Source organism: Pinus tabuliformis, chromosome 5_1 (assembly GCF_031772625.1).
Source record: "Pinus tabuliformis cultivar Carrire ecotype Pingquan chromosome 5_1, CPIR1, whole genome shotgun sequence".
Classification (NCBI taxonomy): domain Eukaryota; kingdom Viridiplantae; phylum Streptophyta; class Pinopsida; order Pinales; family Pinaceae; genus Pinus; species Pinus tabuliformis.
In genome coordinates, this window is record NC_142305.1 from 85,972,371 (window position 1) to 85,991,808 (window position 19,438).

A 19,438-nucleotide genomic window follows, 5' to 3' on the forward strand; every position below is an offset into this window, starting at 1 on the left:
AGAGACTAATGCTGACGAGATAAGAAAAGATACATTCCGAATGAGCAAAATAAATACACATGAGACCCATAACAGTCCATCAAAAAGAGGTCCATAAAAAACGGCGGTAGAAAACCATCAGAATCAAACAGGATCGAGCATAGCAGAAATATAGACCGGAATGGAGGAAATGGGAGCCTTGGACTCCTGAAAAATGCGAGCGTTCCTCCATTTCCACAGGAGCCAGCACGTGTTGATGAATAACGATCTCCATTCTGGCCGTTGATCGGACCACCATCTGAAACCATCCTAAACAGAAGAGAACACCTGGTAAGGAAAACCAAATGATAAGGAGAGATCATACCAGATTTGGGACGTTGCCGAACATTGAAAGAACATATGGACATTTGTTTCAGACGCCTGGCAGCACATAGAGCATCTTCCGGGACCCATCCATCCCTTTCTTTGAAGAACCTCCCAAGTAAGGTTCCTGTTAGAGAAAACCAGCCATGTAAATAAAATTGCCTTAAGCTGACAGGAAGATTTCCAGAATTTGGAAGGAAAGGAGGGGCCGAGAAGCGGCGGAAGAAGGGATGTGGCAGCTGTGTATAAATCCTTGACACGTACAGGCTGAATGGAGAACCCCATCGTCCAAACTAATTCGTCTTTTAAACCTGTTTGAGTAATACCTTTCCCAGCAAAACAATTAACAGCAGAGTCCCATGTAGGCCGTAGAGGAGGGGGCAGTCCAAGTTCATCACCATCCTTCCAGATTGGCGCAGAAGACGACCAGGCATGGATCAGTTTATTCCAAGTGAAGATCCCCTTAGTGTGAAGGTAAGATATGAGATCAGGAGTGAGCGAGGATTCCAGCCCATATATAGTAGAATCAATACCAAGAAAAACGCTGGAACCGGAGGAAAAGCGCCATTTTAAGAAACATAGAAAGAGAGCCTGTACCTTTCTGAGGCTGAGCCAGATGGCAGAACCCCTCTTTGAACCCAGGGATTTCCTCCTATACCAATATACCATCGATCTTCCCTTCAGATATTTCTGTTTGATGATGGAGCTCCAAATGCCATCTCCGTAGATGCCTCTGTGCAGAGATTTACAGAGGAGGGCCATGCCAAATGACCGCATATGTAGTAGGCCCCATCCGCCATCCCTCTTCGGTCGAGAAATGGAATCCATCTTGACCAAATGAATCTTTGATTGATGTGTTCTTCCGCCCCATAGGAAGTTAGCAGTCAAAGAAACGATCTTGCTAATTATGGAAGCCGGAAGAAAGTAAAGATGAGCCCAGTAAACGGCAAGGTGGGATAGGACCGATTGGACCAGGATGAGTCTGCCTCCCAGGGAAAGGAAGCACATCTCCCATCTTGAGATTTTGTTATAGAACCGATCAATCAACCATAACCAGTCCTGTTTGCGGTTCCCTTTTGGTTTGAGGAGGAAGCCCAAATATTTAAATCCCTCATTTATAGATGCCAGATTAATACCAAAAACCGCGGCAATCCATTGAACTAACTCCTGATTAGTGCCATTGTGATACAACATGGATTTGATCTTGTTTATGACCAGTCCTGTGGCTGATTGAAACTTAAGAAAGATCTCATTAAGACAGAGCCAGCTAGATTTGTGAAGCATGGCGCAGATAAGAATGTCGTCCACAAAGAGGTTATGAGAAAGAAAAATATTCTTACAGATCTTGATCGGAAGGCAACGCTGGTCAGCAACTGCTTTGTTGATCTGTGTGCTAAGAGAGTTCATGACAAGGATAAAGAGAAGGGGAGAGAGGGGACAGCCCTGCCGCAGCCCCCTCTCCGCCTGAAAAAAGGATGATGGGATGCCATTGATGATAACTGAGTATGAAACATTTTCGACACATGCCATCACCCAATTGATTCCCTGTGACCTCAGACCAATTTTTGCAAGGAGAATTCTAAGAAAACCCCAATCAACACAGTCGTAAGCCTTTTCCAGATCTATCTTTAGGATAGCGGCATCAGTATTTTTGGACAAGACTGAAAATAAACACTCCTGTGTCGAGGCGACTGCATCAAGAATATTCCTACCTGATAAAAAAGCATGCTGGTCCCTGGAGATGAAGGCGCTGAGAACAGGTTTCATTCTCTCAGCAATAATTTTTGATATGATTTTGAAAAGGATGTTACATAATGCAATGGGCCTGTAGTCTGCAAACGATTCCGATCTTTCCTTTTTGGGAATTAATGCTATGAAAGTGGCAGTGAGAGCGCTGTTTATGTTCCCTGACAGACGAGTGGCATCTACCATCCCCAACAAATCATCTTTAAACATATCATAAAAGTGCGAGAAGAACTCGATCGACCAGCCATCTGGCCCAGGACATTTGTCCTTTTTGAACTTCTTGATAGCTTTCTGAAGTTCCTCTTCCGAGATGGGCTTGAAAAACTCTGTATTCGCATCATCATCAAACATGACTGGCACTTGATCAACCACCCAGAAGACATCGTTTATGTCATTCATCCGCCGTTGATATTGTTTCTGAAAAAACCTTGAAGCTTCCATCGAAATGTCATGCTGAGAATATAAAAAACCCCCATTGTCATCTTCGATCCTCCAAATGGAATTTTTACTTCTCCTTGCGTTTGCAAATTGATGTATTTTGTATTTCGGTCGCCTTCCTTGAGCCAAATCGCTCTACTTTTGAGTCTCCAGGATGACTCCTCCTTTTGCAATAACTCTTGTTTCCTTTTCTCCAAAGATCTGAAATGGTTTTTTTGTTCAAAAGACAGGCTGTCGAAATTAATTGCATCATAGAAGATACTTAATTCCTTTTTTATGTCCTCAAGGTCCTGTTTTTCCTTCTTCTTCTGTCCTCCTTGTATTTGCATTATTTTGTTTGGCACTTTAATTCTTGCATCCTATTTGATATTAATCTTTTTCTTAGCTTTTTTTTTTTACATTTACTACTCATCACTCCAGTTTAATCCTTATCTCCTTTATTTTGTACCCTACTTTAATTCTTAACCTCTTAATCCTTATCTCCTTTAATTATTAGCCTCTCTAATTTCTTCACCATATCATTGGACCTTTGACTTTATAACAAGAAAATTCTAGTTGAAATTATTAAATCTACTTCTTAACCTCTTAATCCTTATCTCCTTTAATTATTAGCCTCTCTAATTTCCTCACCATATCATTGGACCTTTGACTTTATAACAAGAAAATTCTAGTTGAAATTATTAAATCTACTTGGCCTTAATAATTCCCCATGCATCTTTTGATCCAATCTTATTCTAATAACAAATTTATTTAATTTATTTTAATATTCATAATTTAAAAAGATTTTCTCTCTTTTAATTTTAAAGTAATTTTTATATTAACAATTGAATAATTTTATTTCTAATCTCACTAATTTCAAAAAATGTTTTGAGAATTACCCAATCTTTATTAATTTGGTAAATTGAGTGGTTAAATACCATGGTTTCAAAAAGGATAATAGGTCAAATATTATTATTTAAATTAAAATTTCTAACCATTAATCCAATATTCAAAAAAAAAAAATCTTATAAAAAGGCTTTCCAACATTCATTTACTCGTAAAGCTCTTTGTGGTTCCTCATAAAGGATAGAGAGACCATCGGAAACATTGGACACATCACATATACCAATGTTATTCAGAATCCTTGAACAACACAAATCAAAATTTAATCACAATTTTTTTTTCCAAATCCTAACTAAAAATCTAAAAAAACAAAACCAAAAAAACTACGTGTAAACCATTATAAATTATTTTTACTAATAACAATACTAAACCAATTCTCAATCATAAATATTGATTGGGAATAACTATTCTAATAAAATCAGCCTAATATCATACTATGCTATTAAATACTTAAAAAACAATTAAAGTATTGTTTCTAAATCAAGCATCATTGATGACTCTGGAAAATAATGACGGACAAAAAATTATCCGGATTATATACCAAATTGGACATGATGAAGATGTAGTCCTACCAAACTTACAAAAAAAAATAACAATAATTAAATATAGAATTATAGATAGTTTTTAGATTTGTTTTTTATTATAAAGGAAGTACATATTTCATATAAAATATTATATTATTTTATTAAACTATTTGATTAATTTGTATTCATATTAAGAGTAAGGTTGATGTATCTAGTGGTTATAATGATAGTGGATGAAATCAATTTCATGCTTTGTGAATATGAGATGAATGATTTTGATGACCAATTCTGTTTATATATATAGAAGGAAAGAAAGGAAGGAAAAAAGAAAATTATTTTAACGTCTACGAGGCTAAAGATAGTCTATGGGACATATTGCTTCTTCATTTGCTTGATGAATTCGACCCTTTTTCTGTGAAGCCTCGCAATAAATGCTCCCAGCTTCTCGACAACCCCTCACTAAATAGATTATCCCAGGAGCTAGATGTGAGCATATTTGCATAACGAATAGTCTTTAAGTGAGCTTTTTTGGAAAGTTTGTCAGAGTGCAACATTTTGGAAAGTTTGTCTAGAATCCGATAGAGATTCATTGAAATCACAAGTTTGACATGTGAACTCTTCACAATCAAAGTGCCCCAGGGTTTTTAAGGGTGTTGAATCCATATATATAGTGAAAAAAACAATTTAAACCAGTTACCCCCACTTTTCTTATAATTTTTTGTCATCTTAGAGAGTATTTAACTATTATAGTAAACACATATTTTATCCCTTCCTTCTTGTTTTATTTGATTTTACTTGACACTTTAACTCCTAGCATCTTACTTGATATTTAATTCTTAACCTCTCTATTTTACATTTATTCCTTGTCATCTTATTTGTGGGTTAAAAATCTTTATAATCTTATTTTATATTAATCCTTACCTCCTTGTATTTGTATTATTTTGTTTGGCACTTTAATTCTTACATCCTATTTGATATTAATCTTTTACTTAGTTTTTTTTTACATTTACTACTCATCACTCCAGTTTAATCCTTATCTCCTTTATTTTGTACCCTACTTTAATTCTTAACCTCTTAATCCTTATCTCCTTTAATTATTAGTCTCTCTAATTTCCTCACCATATCATTGGATCTTTGACTTTATAACAAGAAAATTCTAGTTGAAATTATTAAATCTACTTCTTAACCTCTTAATCCTTATCTCCTTTAATTATTAGCCTCTCTAATTTCCTCACCATATCATTGGACCTTTGACTTTATAACAAGAAAATTCTAGTTAAAATTATTAAATCTACTTGGCCTTAATAATTCCCCTGCATCTTTTGATGCAATATTTTTCTAATAACATTTAATTTATTTTAATATTTATAATTTAAAAAGATTTTCTCCCTTTTAATTTTAAAGTAATTTTTATATTAAAAATTGAATAATTTTATTTCTAATCTCACTAATTTCAAAAAATGTTTTGAGAATTACCAAATCTTTATTAATTTGGTAAAATTGAGTGATCAAATACCATGGTTTCAAAAAGGATAATAGGTCAAATATTATTATTTAAATTAAAATTTCTAACCGTTAATTCAATATTCAAAAAAAAAATCCTATAAAAAGGCTTTCCAACATTCATTTACTTATAAAGCTCTTTGTGGTTCTTCATAAAGGATAGAGACACCATTGGAAACAATGGACACATCACATATACCAATGTTATTCCGAATCCTCGAATAACACAAATCAAAATTTAACCACAATTTTTTTTCCAAATCCTAACTAAAAATCTAAAAAAAACCTAAAAAACCTACTTGTAAACCATTATAAATTATTTTTACTAATAACAATACTAAACCAATTCTCAATCATAAATATTGATTGGGAATAACTATTCTAATAAAATCAGCCTAATATCATACTATGCTATTAAATACTCAAAAAACGATTAAAGTATTGGTTTCTAAATCAAGCAGCATCGATGACTCTGGAAAATAATGACGGACGAAAAGTTATCCGGATTATATACCAATATGATAGGGAAAGAGTTTGACGGTGGAGACAAATGTGTATAAATATAACATTAAATTGACCAAATATTACAAAAAGGATTTTCCGAAAACTCTTTACCATGCGAAGGAAAAGGTCACGTGAACAATACGTTATATGGAAGCTATATTTTAATTGGAATGTTAATTATATATTACAGAGGAGATTGAATAGTCATTATTTATATGATATCTTTAATTTTTTATTATATATTTTTTATTTTTATTAATGAAAGATTAAAATATAATATTATAATTATATTGGATAAGAAGATTTAGTTTTTATAAAAAATTAATAAAAATTCAAATTTAAAAAGTGAGGTCAACACTACGTTGTTTGGAACCTATATTTTAAATTTTAATGGGAATGTTAATTATAATAGTCATTATTTATATGATAATTTTTAATAATGAAAGATTAAAATACAATATTATAATCATTATATGCTATATTTGATAATAAGATTTAGATTTTATAATTTTTTTTAATAAAAAATCAAACATTTTTTTATAATGAAGTTAGATTTTTAAGGGTAAGATATTTTTTTAAAACTATAATAGTTATTATGTATTTAAAATAATTTTATTATATTATTTTTTAATAAAATAAATTTATTATAAAATTTACATTATATTAATATTTTAATCAGTTTGTAATATTATAATTATAATATTAATATTTAAATAAGTTTGTAATATCTCAAATTTTATGTTTTCGTGATTCATGATATAATGTTTAGATTTTTTGGATAAATCACATAGAGAACAAAGGGTCGATGTGTTTCGAACCTAGATCTAGTGGCTGCAGGTTCCTATCTCAAAGGTCTCAGATTGTAGCTGCCACATGGCTTACCCTATGTACCAAGCGACACTCCCAGCATTCACTCCCCCTCTTGCGCACTAGTTGCCATTGTACATGACTCCTCTGTTCCCAAGCCTCAAAATTAAAATCACATTCCTCCATGTTCATTCCTTCCTCTAGCTTACACTCTCCTTTTGTCTTTCTCCTCGACGTTATTCCCAGCTTCATTTCTGTAATTTTGTTCTGCCACCTCCTAAGTATAAATTGTGATTGGGGGAGAGGTTAGCGCCCCGATAGAGGGAGAGGAAGGTGGCACCCACCTTTGACGATGCCACCATTGCAGTTATGTTTGACAAAGAAATTCCCAACTCTATTTGCTGGGAGGTCTTGGTTATGGAGGAAGTCGAAATACACAAGGGTCGGTCGATGCTTTGGGCACTTAGGAACCTCCTCGCATGTCAATTGAAGGAGCGTGCTCATGAGAGAATGAGAGTTGCTGGTTGGATAGCATATATCCTCGCTCACTAAAGTCACTACGTTTCCTCTCTAAGGCGGCTTGCCAAAGACCTTCGTGTGGAATTCCCGCCTAACATTCCCTCCTCCTCTTCGCTGACTCCTTCCCCCTCCCATTCTCTATCAATTGGCTCCTCTTCCCCGCCCTTTCCTTGCACCCCTGTGGCCCACCCCCCTCTCTCCTAAGCTCCCATTCCCTCAGTGGTTGATGCACCCTTGTCTCCTCCTCTGATCCGGATTTAAACAGGAACGCAACAAATTACAGAGATAACCATATACACAAAGATGCAGCGGAAATAATACTTCATTTCATTAATGGAAAATACTGAAATATGCTTACAAACAGAAATGGCAATAAACTAGCTAGGGCGATGGTAGCTTATCTCTGAGAAGAGATGTGATGGCTACATGCCTCTGAACTGTTCTGAACTGTATTACAATGAGGCTCGAAGGCCTATTTATTGTTGAGAAACAATGGAAAACCCTCCACATACCGAAACCTAACCCTAGAAGATGAAACGCCAAATTGTGGGCCCCGTTTGGGTAAATTGGTACATCAATTTCCCGGGGTCGTAACTTTGGCATACGATCTCCGTTTGACGCGTACGATAGCTCGTTAGAAAGATCTATCCGAGAACTACCACTTTGGGAGGCAACATAAGGCTCGGTCGCCCCAAAATTCCAAAAAAACGTCGTTTAGGGCCTCAAAACGGCTCCGGAAGTTCAGGACCCGAAAAACTGCTAAAAATAGTAAACTGTGCTACAATTAAGGAAACTGAAAATGCTGAGAAAGACAATGGTGGGGGTCCAGGTGGACCTGGAAGGTGGCCACCAATATCCACCTGGATCATCCTCACCCCATCCGTTATGGCTGTTATATTCTGGAGGAGCATTCATGGACACAGGTAGCTTGCAGGCTCATGGCACTGCCCAGGCACAATGTTGTTCTAGCATGGCAATGATGCAGTTTCAATGCGGAAAAATTTAGCTCTTATCGACATGGAGACTTCCAGGTCGCTCATTCCTCTACAATCTGGCCTCTCTGCAGGTCACTCTTGTTCTATCTTTTTTAAGGTGGACAACACAACGCTCCGAAGCTCTTTGGCTCATTATGCATCATTTTTGTCATTTCATGCAACAATTATGTATTTTCTATTCTCATAAGCATGATTTTGGTCAACAATTATCTTGTTATGCAATCTACAAAACTACAAGGCTCTAGTTTCTACTACTTGAGGTAGAGTCCTTCCGCTCCTCATCTCTGGTTTCCTCCCTCAGTGTCAAAGAATGCTCTCTTGAGTGTAGTTTTTGTAACTTCTCGCATGTTAATATAATGTGAATATATTTGCTTACAAAAAAATAGTTATAATATTGATATTTAAAGGAGTTTGATATGGGTGTTTAACATTCTTATAACTTGAAGCTGAGATGTGAAAATTGCTCCACAGTAGTCATTCTTGATTGTCGACGTTTTGAGTCTGCACCAAGACCCATCGTTAGGACAAAGGTCGAGGAGAAGCAGAAGAAAAATGGTGTAATAAATAGAGAGAGTGATCAATGGAATGGGCTGACAACCTTCAACAAGAAATTTGTATGTTGTGGTTGATATTGTAGGTTTAATATATCCATTTACAAAAATAAATAAATATGAACATGCAATATTATTGCATATGCATAGACATTGCATCCACATGAAATAACTAGTAGTTAGTGTTATTTGGCAATTTAATGTTTAGACAATGCAATTACACATGGTCACTCCAAAAATCTCCATTCTTAAAACTTGACCGTCTTTTTGAAATTACCTATACAAATCAATCGATATCGTGCATGATTCAAGTTTCTATAAACTCAATTAAAAGTAAAATTATAGCCTAAAGTGTGACAATAATGCATGGTAAACACATGTGTAGTTACATAAATTAACTATTATATTACAAGTTATTCTACTATGTGATATGTTCTACACATTTTGGTCTCAATGTAGGGAGACAATCTATGTTCTACTCGATCTTGAACATACTATGTTAACAAATGTTTGCTAACAATGTTACATACTCAACCCCATTACTGAAGCAAATGTAAAGGATGACCAAATGTAATATCATAAGTTCAAATAAATATTCAATACTCACTATTGTTTATTGCATCGCATATCACTATTATAATTTAATAGGATGAGATACTAGACTTTAATTTATACATAGAAGTTAAGCTTATATATCACTATTTCATTTGATAAGATGATGTACTAGACTTTAATTTATACATAAAAGTTCAACCAACTAATATGCATGTTTAATTTTTAATTTTTTAATGACCTTGATTTGCATATATTTGTAGCATTAAACCCTTACATTGAAAAGGTTTAAAGATTTTGGTTAATTGGAATTTACTATACAAATAAAGGGAGTCAACTACTTCTACCTTGACACCTTAATGCTATAGGTAATCATATTCATCATTATTTTATTTTTCTTTTCGTACAATGGGTGATTAGAATATGGATTAGGGGCAAAAATTAGCTCAAAAATCAAAGTGCTCGGAATCGTGCGAAACCTAAATGATCGTGTCCGTCTCGTCAAACGATCCTAACGCAACTTGTTTCACTGAAAATCGAGTTCGTATGAGGAAGTTATTGAGTTCTGTTCGCTTTTCTAAATAGGCAAAATTTGCAACAAAAAAATGTCCAGTCACTGCATAGTCAGCAATCTGTATCGCTAACGTGGCAAGTGACTAGGCAGGTCAACTTGGTCAACATTCAATCATGTCTCAACAAGTATCAAATGTGATTGGTTGCGGTTGGCGATGTGGTAGGTGCGTTGGCGCAATTGTATTGGTTAGTTTTGGACCAATGAAAGGGGCACCTCCCAACAGCCTAGGGCTTCGGCATAGTTTAACAAAATGTTTGGGAGGTGTCAAGGTTCGACCCCGCGACCTTCAACACACAATCCACAGCAGATACTAACTCCACTATGTTCATGACTTAACCATTATACCGCAAAAAAAATATTTGAAGTGTAACGTTTATGGAATAGGTGGTTAGGAGTGCTAGCTTGCAGGCCAACCCTCCACATGTGAACAAGCCACAAATACCGCAAACGATTAGGCAGGCAGCTCCAGCATAGACCATAACCTCGACGGTTAAGCAGATCCCATGTGAACGCGCTCACGGCTACCACAAAGGGTTAACACAACATCTCCACAAACCTTCACCGCAACAGTTAGTGCATATGTGAACACACCCACTATTACACCAAACGATTATGTCATCTGGCAGTTCCACAAACTTTAATGTGACGGTTAAACATGTAAACAGGTCACAGTTACAGTGGAGGTTAGTTAACGTGGTGGCCAACGCTACGAAACCGTGCCACTAACCACAGCATGTGAACCCTCCATAGAGACCACCAGTGGTTTGGCTAATGGTTAGCCCTAACTGTGCGGGTTTTGCGCTAACCACGTCCATGTGACCACGTTCAGGAAACCACCAGCAGTTAATGACAACGATTATGAAAAACTGCGCAGTAATTTCGTTAAGCATGATTAGTGTTAATTAACTCAGCGTAATGTTAATTAAACCAACAGTCAACCCGCAGTGATTTTGGCGGTAAATTCGGGGGTCCACCAATTTCGGCCCTTCCACCAAATTTAGTGGCCCTAGCTGGAGTTCTAACAAATTTGGAGGAGGATTTGTAGGGAAAGTCAATTTCTCTCATAACTAGAGCATTTTTCGACCAAATGAGGATAAAAAAAGGTGTTCTTAGAAGATTTCGACATTCTGAACACAATGGAACAAGTTTCAGGAGCAATGGGGCACTTCTATATGTAATTTTTCCACATTGAAGTTTAAGGAAGCATAGGGCCACCAGGGAGGAGGTCAAGCCCAGAAAAAATGTAGTCCATTCGCAGAGTTTAGAGAGTCATCTTAGGGGTTTTGGGATGCTTTGAGTCCATTGAAGCATATTTCATGAGTTGTAGAGCATTGTAAACTGTACTTTTTCCCATTTTGAGCAAATACAAAGGCCCAAGCCATGGAAGCTGGACCAAGGAGATGTAGCCCACGAGGGGTGAACTCCTTTATCAAAACGTTGTGTTAAGTGCTTTTTTTCTTGATGGTTTGCTATTCATTTGCTTACTGTTGTTCAAAACTTGTATTTCATGCCATTCTGCTCATGATTCTAACATAAATTTACCTATTTCCAATGACAAACATCATAAGAGAACCATGCACATGAAGCAATTGACAAGCATGTGTTTTTAAATCTATCAATGAAATTAGCACAATAAAACTAACATTCAGCTATGGATCAAGTTGGTATCATAGCAACGGTTTATTTGCTTGATTGCTTGAGATTTGTGCAAGGAGAATTAGCAATGTGCAAGTTTATGTGATGGCAGGTTCAACAAGTGATGTCTTTAATCTTTCTTCCTTAGCAAGATTCTTTGATGAAGAGATGTTGCATGAGTTTTTCATCATGAGAGATATGGTGCAAGAGATAATTGAAGATAGGAAGGAGAACACTAAACTTCAAGAGGAGTTGATGGTCATGAAGGAGGAGAAGCAAGAGCTTCTTGAAAAGATGCATTAGATGGAGATTTTACTCCATGATGCCAAGGACACCCTAGCCAAGTATGTGCATGAACATGAGGTATGCAATTCAGTTTACCTTCAATTTCCTCTCAAAATGAATGTTTTGGTGCTTTTGAAAGACACACTAGAGGAATAGGGTCCAAATTGTTGATGAAAATGGGCTATGAAGGTAAAGAGTTAGGCACACATGCACAAGGCATAGTTGAGCCAATTGTTGTTGAGGAAAGGCCTAGGTATTTGGGTCTTGGTTATGGACAACATGATGGAGAATGATCCAAAGCCAAGAGACACATGAAGGTGTTTCAAGAGGGAATTGCATTACATGTTCATACCCTCAAGCTTGTGAAGTTTGTGTTCATGAAGAATGCAAAAGTTTTATACCCACTTTGCAAGAAGGTGCTCATAAGCATGCAATTAGGGGAAAGGGCAGACAAGAGGATGTTGAAAGCTCTAAGGAGATTGAAACCATTGTTGGTATTTCGAATAGAACCACTACCTCATCAAATTCACCTCCTCAAGAAGGCGACAAAGGTGAATGTGCAAGGTATAAATCTGCCTTTAATCAAGTTTCTTTTGATTATGATAAACATGGTAAATCTTCACATAAGAATTAGAGAGAATTTATATGTACTTTTTGTGGTTTGAATAACCATAATGTTTCAAGATCTTGGAAGAAAATGGCCACATATAGGAATCTTCCAAAACAAAAGTGACAGAAAACCAAAGGTCCATTGGATAATGGAAACCATGTTGCAAATAAGATGCAATTGTTTTACACTCATTGCCATAAGCAAGGTCATCTCATAAACAAATGTTGGACTTTGTATCCAACAACTCCTCCACGAAATTTGAAGAAGGTGGAGAGGGACTTTGGCAAGAATGAAAAAGAGGATTCCATAATTGATGTGGGTCAAGATGATGTGCAGCTGCAAGAATCACCATTGAAATGGTTTGGTAAGAGGTGGATTGATTTCTTATCCAAATAAGGCTTGCATTTCTTTTGTTGATAGATGCAATTCTTTGCCTTAAAAATGAATTTCTTTGCCTTATGAATGCATTACTTTTCTGTTGAAAGTATACTGCAACTTGTATGATGCAATATGTTGAAAGTGGAGTTCTGTTTGACTCACTTTAATGCAACAAAGAAGACAATTTGTGGTTGCAAGTTTGTATGTGAATGCATTTCTTTTGAAAGCATTCTTGTTGTTGCATATTTTCACCAGGAAGGTGTGTGAAAGTGGGGTATGTTACTCACTTCATTTGCAACAAATTTGTCAATTCAGCTCTTTATGTACCCATAAATGTTTTTTGGGCTTATCGTACTTGTGTTTTTACTTGAGGGAGAGTTGAATAATTGTACACATGCATGAGAGTTTGTGTGTGTGTGAACAATGGAATTGTTGCTAGTTTCATTATGTTTGGATACATGCATGAGTGTCGACTTGTGTCGATTGTTGTTACATGTATGTCATATCGACTTGGAAGAGTTGATTTTATCTCCAAAGATGAAAGGGAGATGTTGATGTATTATTGCATGAGATGTGAAATTCTTGTTGTTTATGCAAAGAATCATTAAGTTGCTGTACATGCTTATGTTTTTCTTTTAAGTCAAGTCAGTTGCTTGAAGATGATGTTTTGTCGACTTGTTTAATAAACCATTAACTAACACACCAAGATGCAAGAGTACATGGTGATGTTACATGATGTGACAATTGTTTCTTTGAAGGAGCAAAAGAAGAGGTCGTCGATTTTCTTTTCTTGCATAATGTGTTTTTCCATTTAATGGTGTTTCTTGTGACAAGATGTTGCAGGATTTTGGAAGGTCCAATCTTGAGCAAGATTCTCATGCTTAGCCTTCATTCTCAAAGTATGACATGAGTAGCATGTTGAACTGGAGGATGATAGAGACAAGAAGTGAGAGTGGACGAGATGCCAAAAATTTGCAGTCGTTGTAGACTGTTGTGTGTGTTGATGCCAAGATTCTCAATGGGAAGGCTATCACTTTGTATCAGTTTTCCAAGCACCGAGGGATCGATGTGGTACAACAAAAGTATTTTGCAGCCAGAAAATGTCCAACGAGTGTTGGATTGGGTCAACAGCAAAAGGACAACAATGGTTGAGGGACATAGCCATTTGCAATGCAAGGCATGTCAGTGTACCCAAGTGGTTGCCATGGAGACTTTTCAAGTATAATTAATTGATAGAACTTAGGAAGGAGAAGAGCATTTAGCTCTCATCAAATAACCAACTTTTGTGGGTCCAAAAGGTCGTCGGTGGGAAGGAGTGATCGAAATATGGAATAGGGGCAAAAATTAGCTCAAAAATCAAAGTGCTCAGAATTGTGCGAAACCTGAACAATCGCGTCCGTCTCGTCAAAACGATCCTAATGTAACTTGTTCCACTGAAGATCGAGTTCGTATGAGGAGGCTATTGAGTTCTATTCACTTTGTTAAACAGGGGAAATTTGCAAAAAAAAAAAGCCCAATCACTGCATAGTCAGCAGTTCGTACTATTGACATGGTAAGTGACTAGACAAAGTCAACTTGGTCAACATTCAATCATGTCTCGACAAGTGTCACAGTGTGATTGGTTACAATTGGTGATGTGGTAGGTGCGTTGGTGCAGTTCTATTGGTTAGTTTTTTACCAATGAAAGTATGCCACATGGCAAGCCCAGAGGTCGCCACGTGGCATCTCCCAACAGCATAGGGCTTTGGCATAGTTCAACAAAATGTTCTGGAGGCACCGGGTTTCGACCCCGTGACCTCCAACACACAGTCCACAACACATACCAACTCCGCTATGTTCATGACTTAACTGTTATAGCGCAGAAAAAATATTTGAAGTGTAATGTTTATGGAATGGGCGGTTAGGAGGGCCAACCCTCCACATGTGAACAGGCCACAGTTACTGCAAACAGTTAGGCAGGTGGCTCCAGCGTAGACCATAACCTCGACGGTTAAGTAGATCCCATGTGAACGCGCTCGCGGTTACCGCAAAGGGTTAACACAACAGCTCCACAAACCTTCACTGCAACGGTTAGTGCATATGTGAACACACCCACCGTTACAACAAGCGATTATGTCATCTGGTGGCTCCACAAACTTTAATGCGACGGTTAAACATGTGAACAAGTCACGGTTATGGTGGAGGTTAGTTAAAGCGGCGACCAACGCTACGAAACCATGCCACTAACCACAACATGTGAACCCTCCGCAGAGATTGCCATCGGTTTGGCTAATGGTTAGCCCTAATTGCATGGGTTTTGCGCTAACCACGTCCATGTGACCACGTTCAGGAGACCGCCAAAAGTTAATGACAATGGTTATGAAAAACTGCGCGGTAAATTCGTTAAGCACAATTAGTGCTAATTAACGCAGCGTAACGTTAATTAAACCAACAATTAACCCGTAGTTATTTTGGCGGTAAATTCGGCGGTCCACCAATTTCAGCCCTTCCACCAAATTTAGTGGCCCTAACTAGAGTTCTTCTAGATTTGGAGGAGGATTTGTAGGGAAAGTCAGTTTCTCTCATAACTGGAGCATTTTTCGACCAAATGAGGATAAAAAAAGGTGTTCTTAGATGATTTCGACATTATGAACACAATGGAATAGGTTTCAGGAGCAATGAGGCACTTATGTATGTGATTTTTCCACATTGAAGTTTAAGGAAGCTTAGGGCCACCAGGGAGGAGGTCAAGCCCAGAACAACTGTAGTCCATTTGCAGAGTTTGGAGAGTCATCTTAGGGGTTTTGGGATGCTCTGAGTCCATTGAAGGATATTTAAGGAGATGTAGAGCATTGTAAATTGTTGTTGTTGTTGTTGTTTTTTTTTTGAGCAAATACAGAGGCCCAAGCCATGGAAGCTGGACCAAGGAGATGTAGCCCAGGAGGGGTGAACTCCTTTATCAAAAAATTGTGTTAAGTGTTTTTTTTCTCGATGGTTTGCTGTTCATTTGCTTACTATTGTTCAACACTTGTATTTCATGCCATTATGCTCATGATTCTAACATAAAACTTGACATAAATTTACTAGTTTCCAATGACAAACATCATAAGGGAACCATGCACATGAAGCAATTGACAAGCATGTGTTTTTAAATCTGTAAATGAAATTAGCACAACAAAACTAACATTCAGCTACAGATCAATGGGAAACCTATCATAACTTAGTTATCAAATCAACAATGAGGATAACCATCACTGGTTGTTATCCATAAATGTAGGTTGACTCATTAATGTTATTCAAGGAAAACCACATGCTATAGAATTAACTGTTGGTGGTTGTAAGGGGGCAAACTTTCACTCCTGCAAGATGCCTCTGGGTATTGGGCCATTAACCCGTTTCCTTACGCCCGAGGAAGATGAGCTCTTAGCCAAGCAAAATTAGTTTTATGACATACTCCGGGCCTATCATATTCACCTTTATTGAAACAAAACCTAATACATGCATCATTTTTTTATCATACACACACACACACACACACACACACACTCTCCTTTATTGAAACAAAACCTAATACATACATCATTTCTTTATTATACACACACACACACATGAGTCCCTTTGTACTCAAGACTTTTTATTATTAAAATCTTTGTATAAGGAATTAACTTTGTTTTTAAGTCCTTTTGCACTTATGTTTTAGGGCCATGACGAGGAATTTGGTATGGAAAATTGAGCTATGGGAAGAGTTTCGGGGAAAAAATAGAAAACTTGAAGTCAATTAAAAATATTTAAAGATCATGAAATAGGTCAATACAAATTGAAAAAGATTTGAATTGAATAACATAGTAACTCTTTAGGTATTATTTACTCCTTGTAACTATTCTTTCCTTGCCTCCCATGACTATAGTAAGTAAACTAAGTAGTTCATGAATTTTTGAATAAGGTTCCTATTTGTTCCTCAAGACTAAGAAACACATATAAAATCAACTTCAGTAAAGAATCACAAACTTATCTTAATGACCCCCTTTAACTTGCATTTGAGGGTTCATTAGTGTGGATAATAAAAAATGTTAGTTGTTACCTTGCTTGCATGAGTTGGGTGGACCAAGAATTAGCAAATCAAAGTTAGTGTCACTGTGCTTTTATAACATATATACTCATTTAAGGATGCCAATATATTGTATATGTATTTCACCACCTCTAGATTTAGATCTCACTTACCACTCATTAATAGAAATGAAAATGAGTAATCTCAAACCCATGAGTTGAAAACCAGTTAGTTTGTGAAATTTAGTTCACATTAAATCTCATGTTTAAACTTTTATGTGAAGAATAAAAATCACCTTTAAAAAAAACAAACTATATCAAATTCGACAAAATCACAACCACATCATCTCAATAAAGTAAATCATTATAAATCATTTTTCCATTCAAATTAAGAATCACCCTAATCAACTAACAAAAAACAATCAATCTCAAACTCGGTAATTATCAAAAACTCACATAGACCTCAAAACTATAAATTAATGAAAGACAAAATCATTCATGTTTAATTTCATAAAAAGTTAATCAAACTTGAAAAGTTGGAGCATGATAAAGCCCAAACCCTTGCAACCATTAGCTAAGAACCCATAGTACAAAAAAAAACTTTAAAAAAGAGAATAAGCCAAAGAAGCAAATGGATCCCTCTGGAATGATCATAATCATATGGAATGGGTTCCACCTGAAAATCCGGAAGTCACATGAGATGGTTCATGTTATCGAATTTTTAATTTATGAATGGATAGTTAATTTGTTTGTTCCGGAAGGCACTCCATTCAGCTATGATCTGGCATTTATGTAAGATTAAAAAACTATATGATCTGGCATTTATGTAAGATTAAAAAACTATAGATTAAAAAACTATAGAGAATTTCAGATAAGATATGGCCTTTTACGTAAGAATTTGAAAATGTATATATAATTTGTGTGGGGAACCTTAGATAGAGTGGTCTGGCAATTGCGGGTTGTCGGATTCCAATCTTCAATCAACCGACATTGGCGAGTCGTGACGGCAACTTTGACGTTACGCGGAAATCGGAATGAATCGGTGGAAGACGAATGTGCGAAATCTTGGACTGGGCATTGCGTGGAATAGTTTGTGAGGCGACTGGAATGTTCACGTCTAGCGGTGTGTAGCTAGCACGTCTCCTCTGTATTAATTCATTGTAATAAAGTGTGATTCTGCTTCTCGTTGACACGTGAAGCAGACTCTACCATACCAGGTCCCACAGCGCGGAATACAGGGATTCAGGCCGAGACCGACACGACGGGACGATAACGCGGCCGTTGAGAAGTTTGCCGGCACCGCCGTTTCGTTTCTTATGGGGAATTTCGCCGCAGATCTGAAATTGTTTTGTATTTTTCTGTTTTGACTTGCGTCCACACTTGCGGTAGGGACTCGTACGTTTACCCACAATATAAAGGCATACAAACTTTGTCACGGCGCTATCGGTGCGTCATTCCTCTGAGTTTTGACAGTGTGACTGAACGTCTTTAATTCTTCTGTTATTTCTTTCTCAAGTCCCGCACTGGCTTTTGCTGTTCCACGCTCTTTTGAGCCTAATTTTGGCCTCTTTTGCTTAATTGCCTTATGTGCCGTGGATTCCTCTTCTTCGTTTGTAAATTGAAACATTTATGTAGATTTACTCTGCCTTTTGAACCCCGAACAACGGTGTTCTGTATAAGCCTATTTGAGTAAATGGGGGATTATGCTTTAATTGAAGGGAGGGTTTGTTAGGGGCCGGATATGCTTTGTATGTTTATATTGATCCGTTTAAGCATTTTGTGATTTTCTTGCTTCAAGATCTACCCTCCTATTTTGATGCTTTGTGTTTACTGTAGACGAAGATTTTGAATTACCGATTTCCAATTAGTTTTTGCGCCAATTTAGGGGAATCCAGAGCGTAGCTTTTTGGGGGATTGGACCTAGATCGGTTTGGTTATTTCCCGTAAGCAGTTAAGTTTACCAAGAAGAACTGTCGTGATTCACTAATCTAGTTCTTTTCCGCTAAAAGTTTGGGAAATTGTGTCGGGCGTCCGCCTCGGCTGGTTCCTATTTTTATCCATGCTACAATGATAGAGTCGGTTCTTTCTCTCGTTTAAAACGGCTTTAACAAATCCCCTCGTTGCTCAAAGTTGGTGGACTTTCCCTGGTTCTGGTAGGCCGGACTGAATCAGGAAAGGTTCTGAAATATTTGAGGCTTCCTTTTGATGTTGGTTTAATAATTTAACTTTATATAAATATACAAGGATCAGAAAGCTAGTAGGGACTTTGACAGGCAAAAGCAATGGCGATTGCGGAGCAGAACGAATCGATCCTTGCGATGTTAAAGTTTTCTGCTCTACCAATCCTAAAGGTGTTTTTGATGTGCTCTCTTGGATGTCTCATGGCGTCCAAGTATGTCAACATTCTTACGCCTGCTGGACGGAAGCTTTTGAACGGGGTATTCATTTTCCTTTATTTTATTGACAAGCTGATCCATAATTTTCTTTATATGATGGCTCTGAATGTGGATTGCATTTGTTCAGTGGTCGCTATTTATGATCTAATAGTAATTAATTATATACTATAT

General features: G+C 36.8%; 1 protein-coding gene across 1 annotated transcript in view; it reads left to right on the forward strand.

The window, feature by feature from the left end:
* Window positions 1–18,303: 18,303 nt before the first annotated feature.
* Window positions 18,304–19,438, forward strand: part of LOC149163570 (protein PIN-LIKES 6-like) — a 136,995-nt gene continuing 135,860 nt past the window's right edge. Inside the window, exon 1 of the mRNA XM_089431778.1 lies at window positions 18,304–19,309. Coding sequence (XP_089287904.1) covers window positions 19,154–19,309 — 156 coding nt within the window. The 5' untranslated portion in view covers window positions 18,304–19,153. The remainder of the gene's footprint in view (window positions 19,310–19,438) is intronic.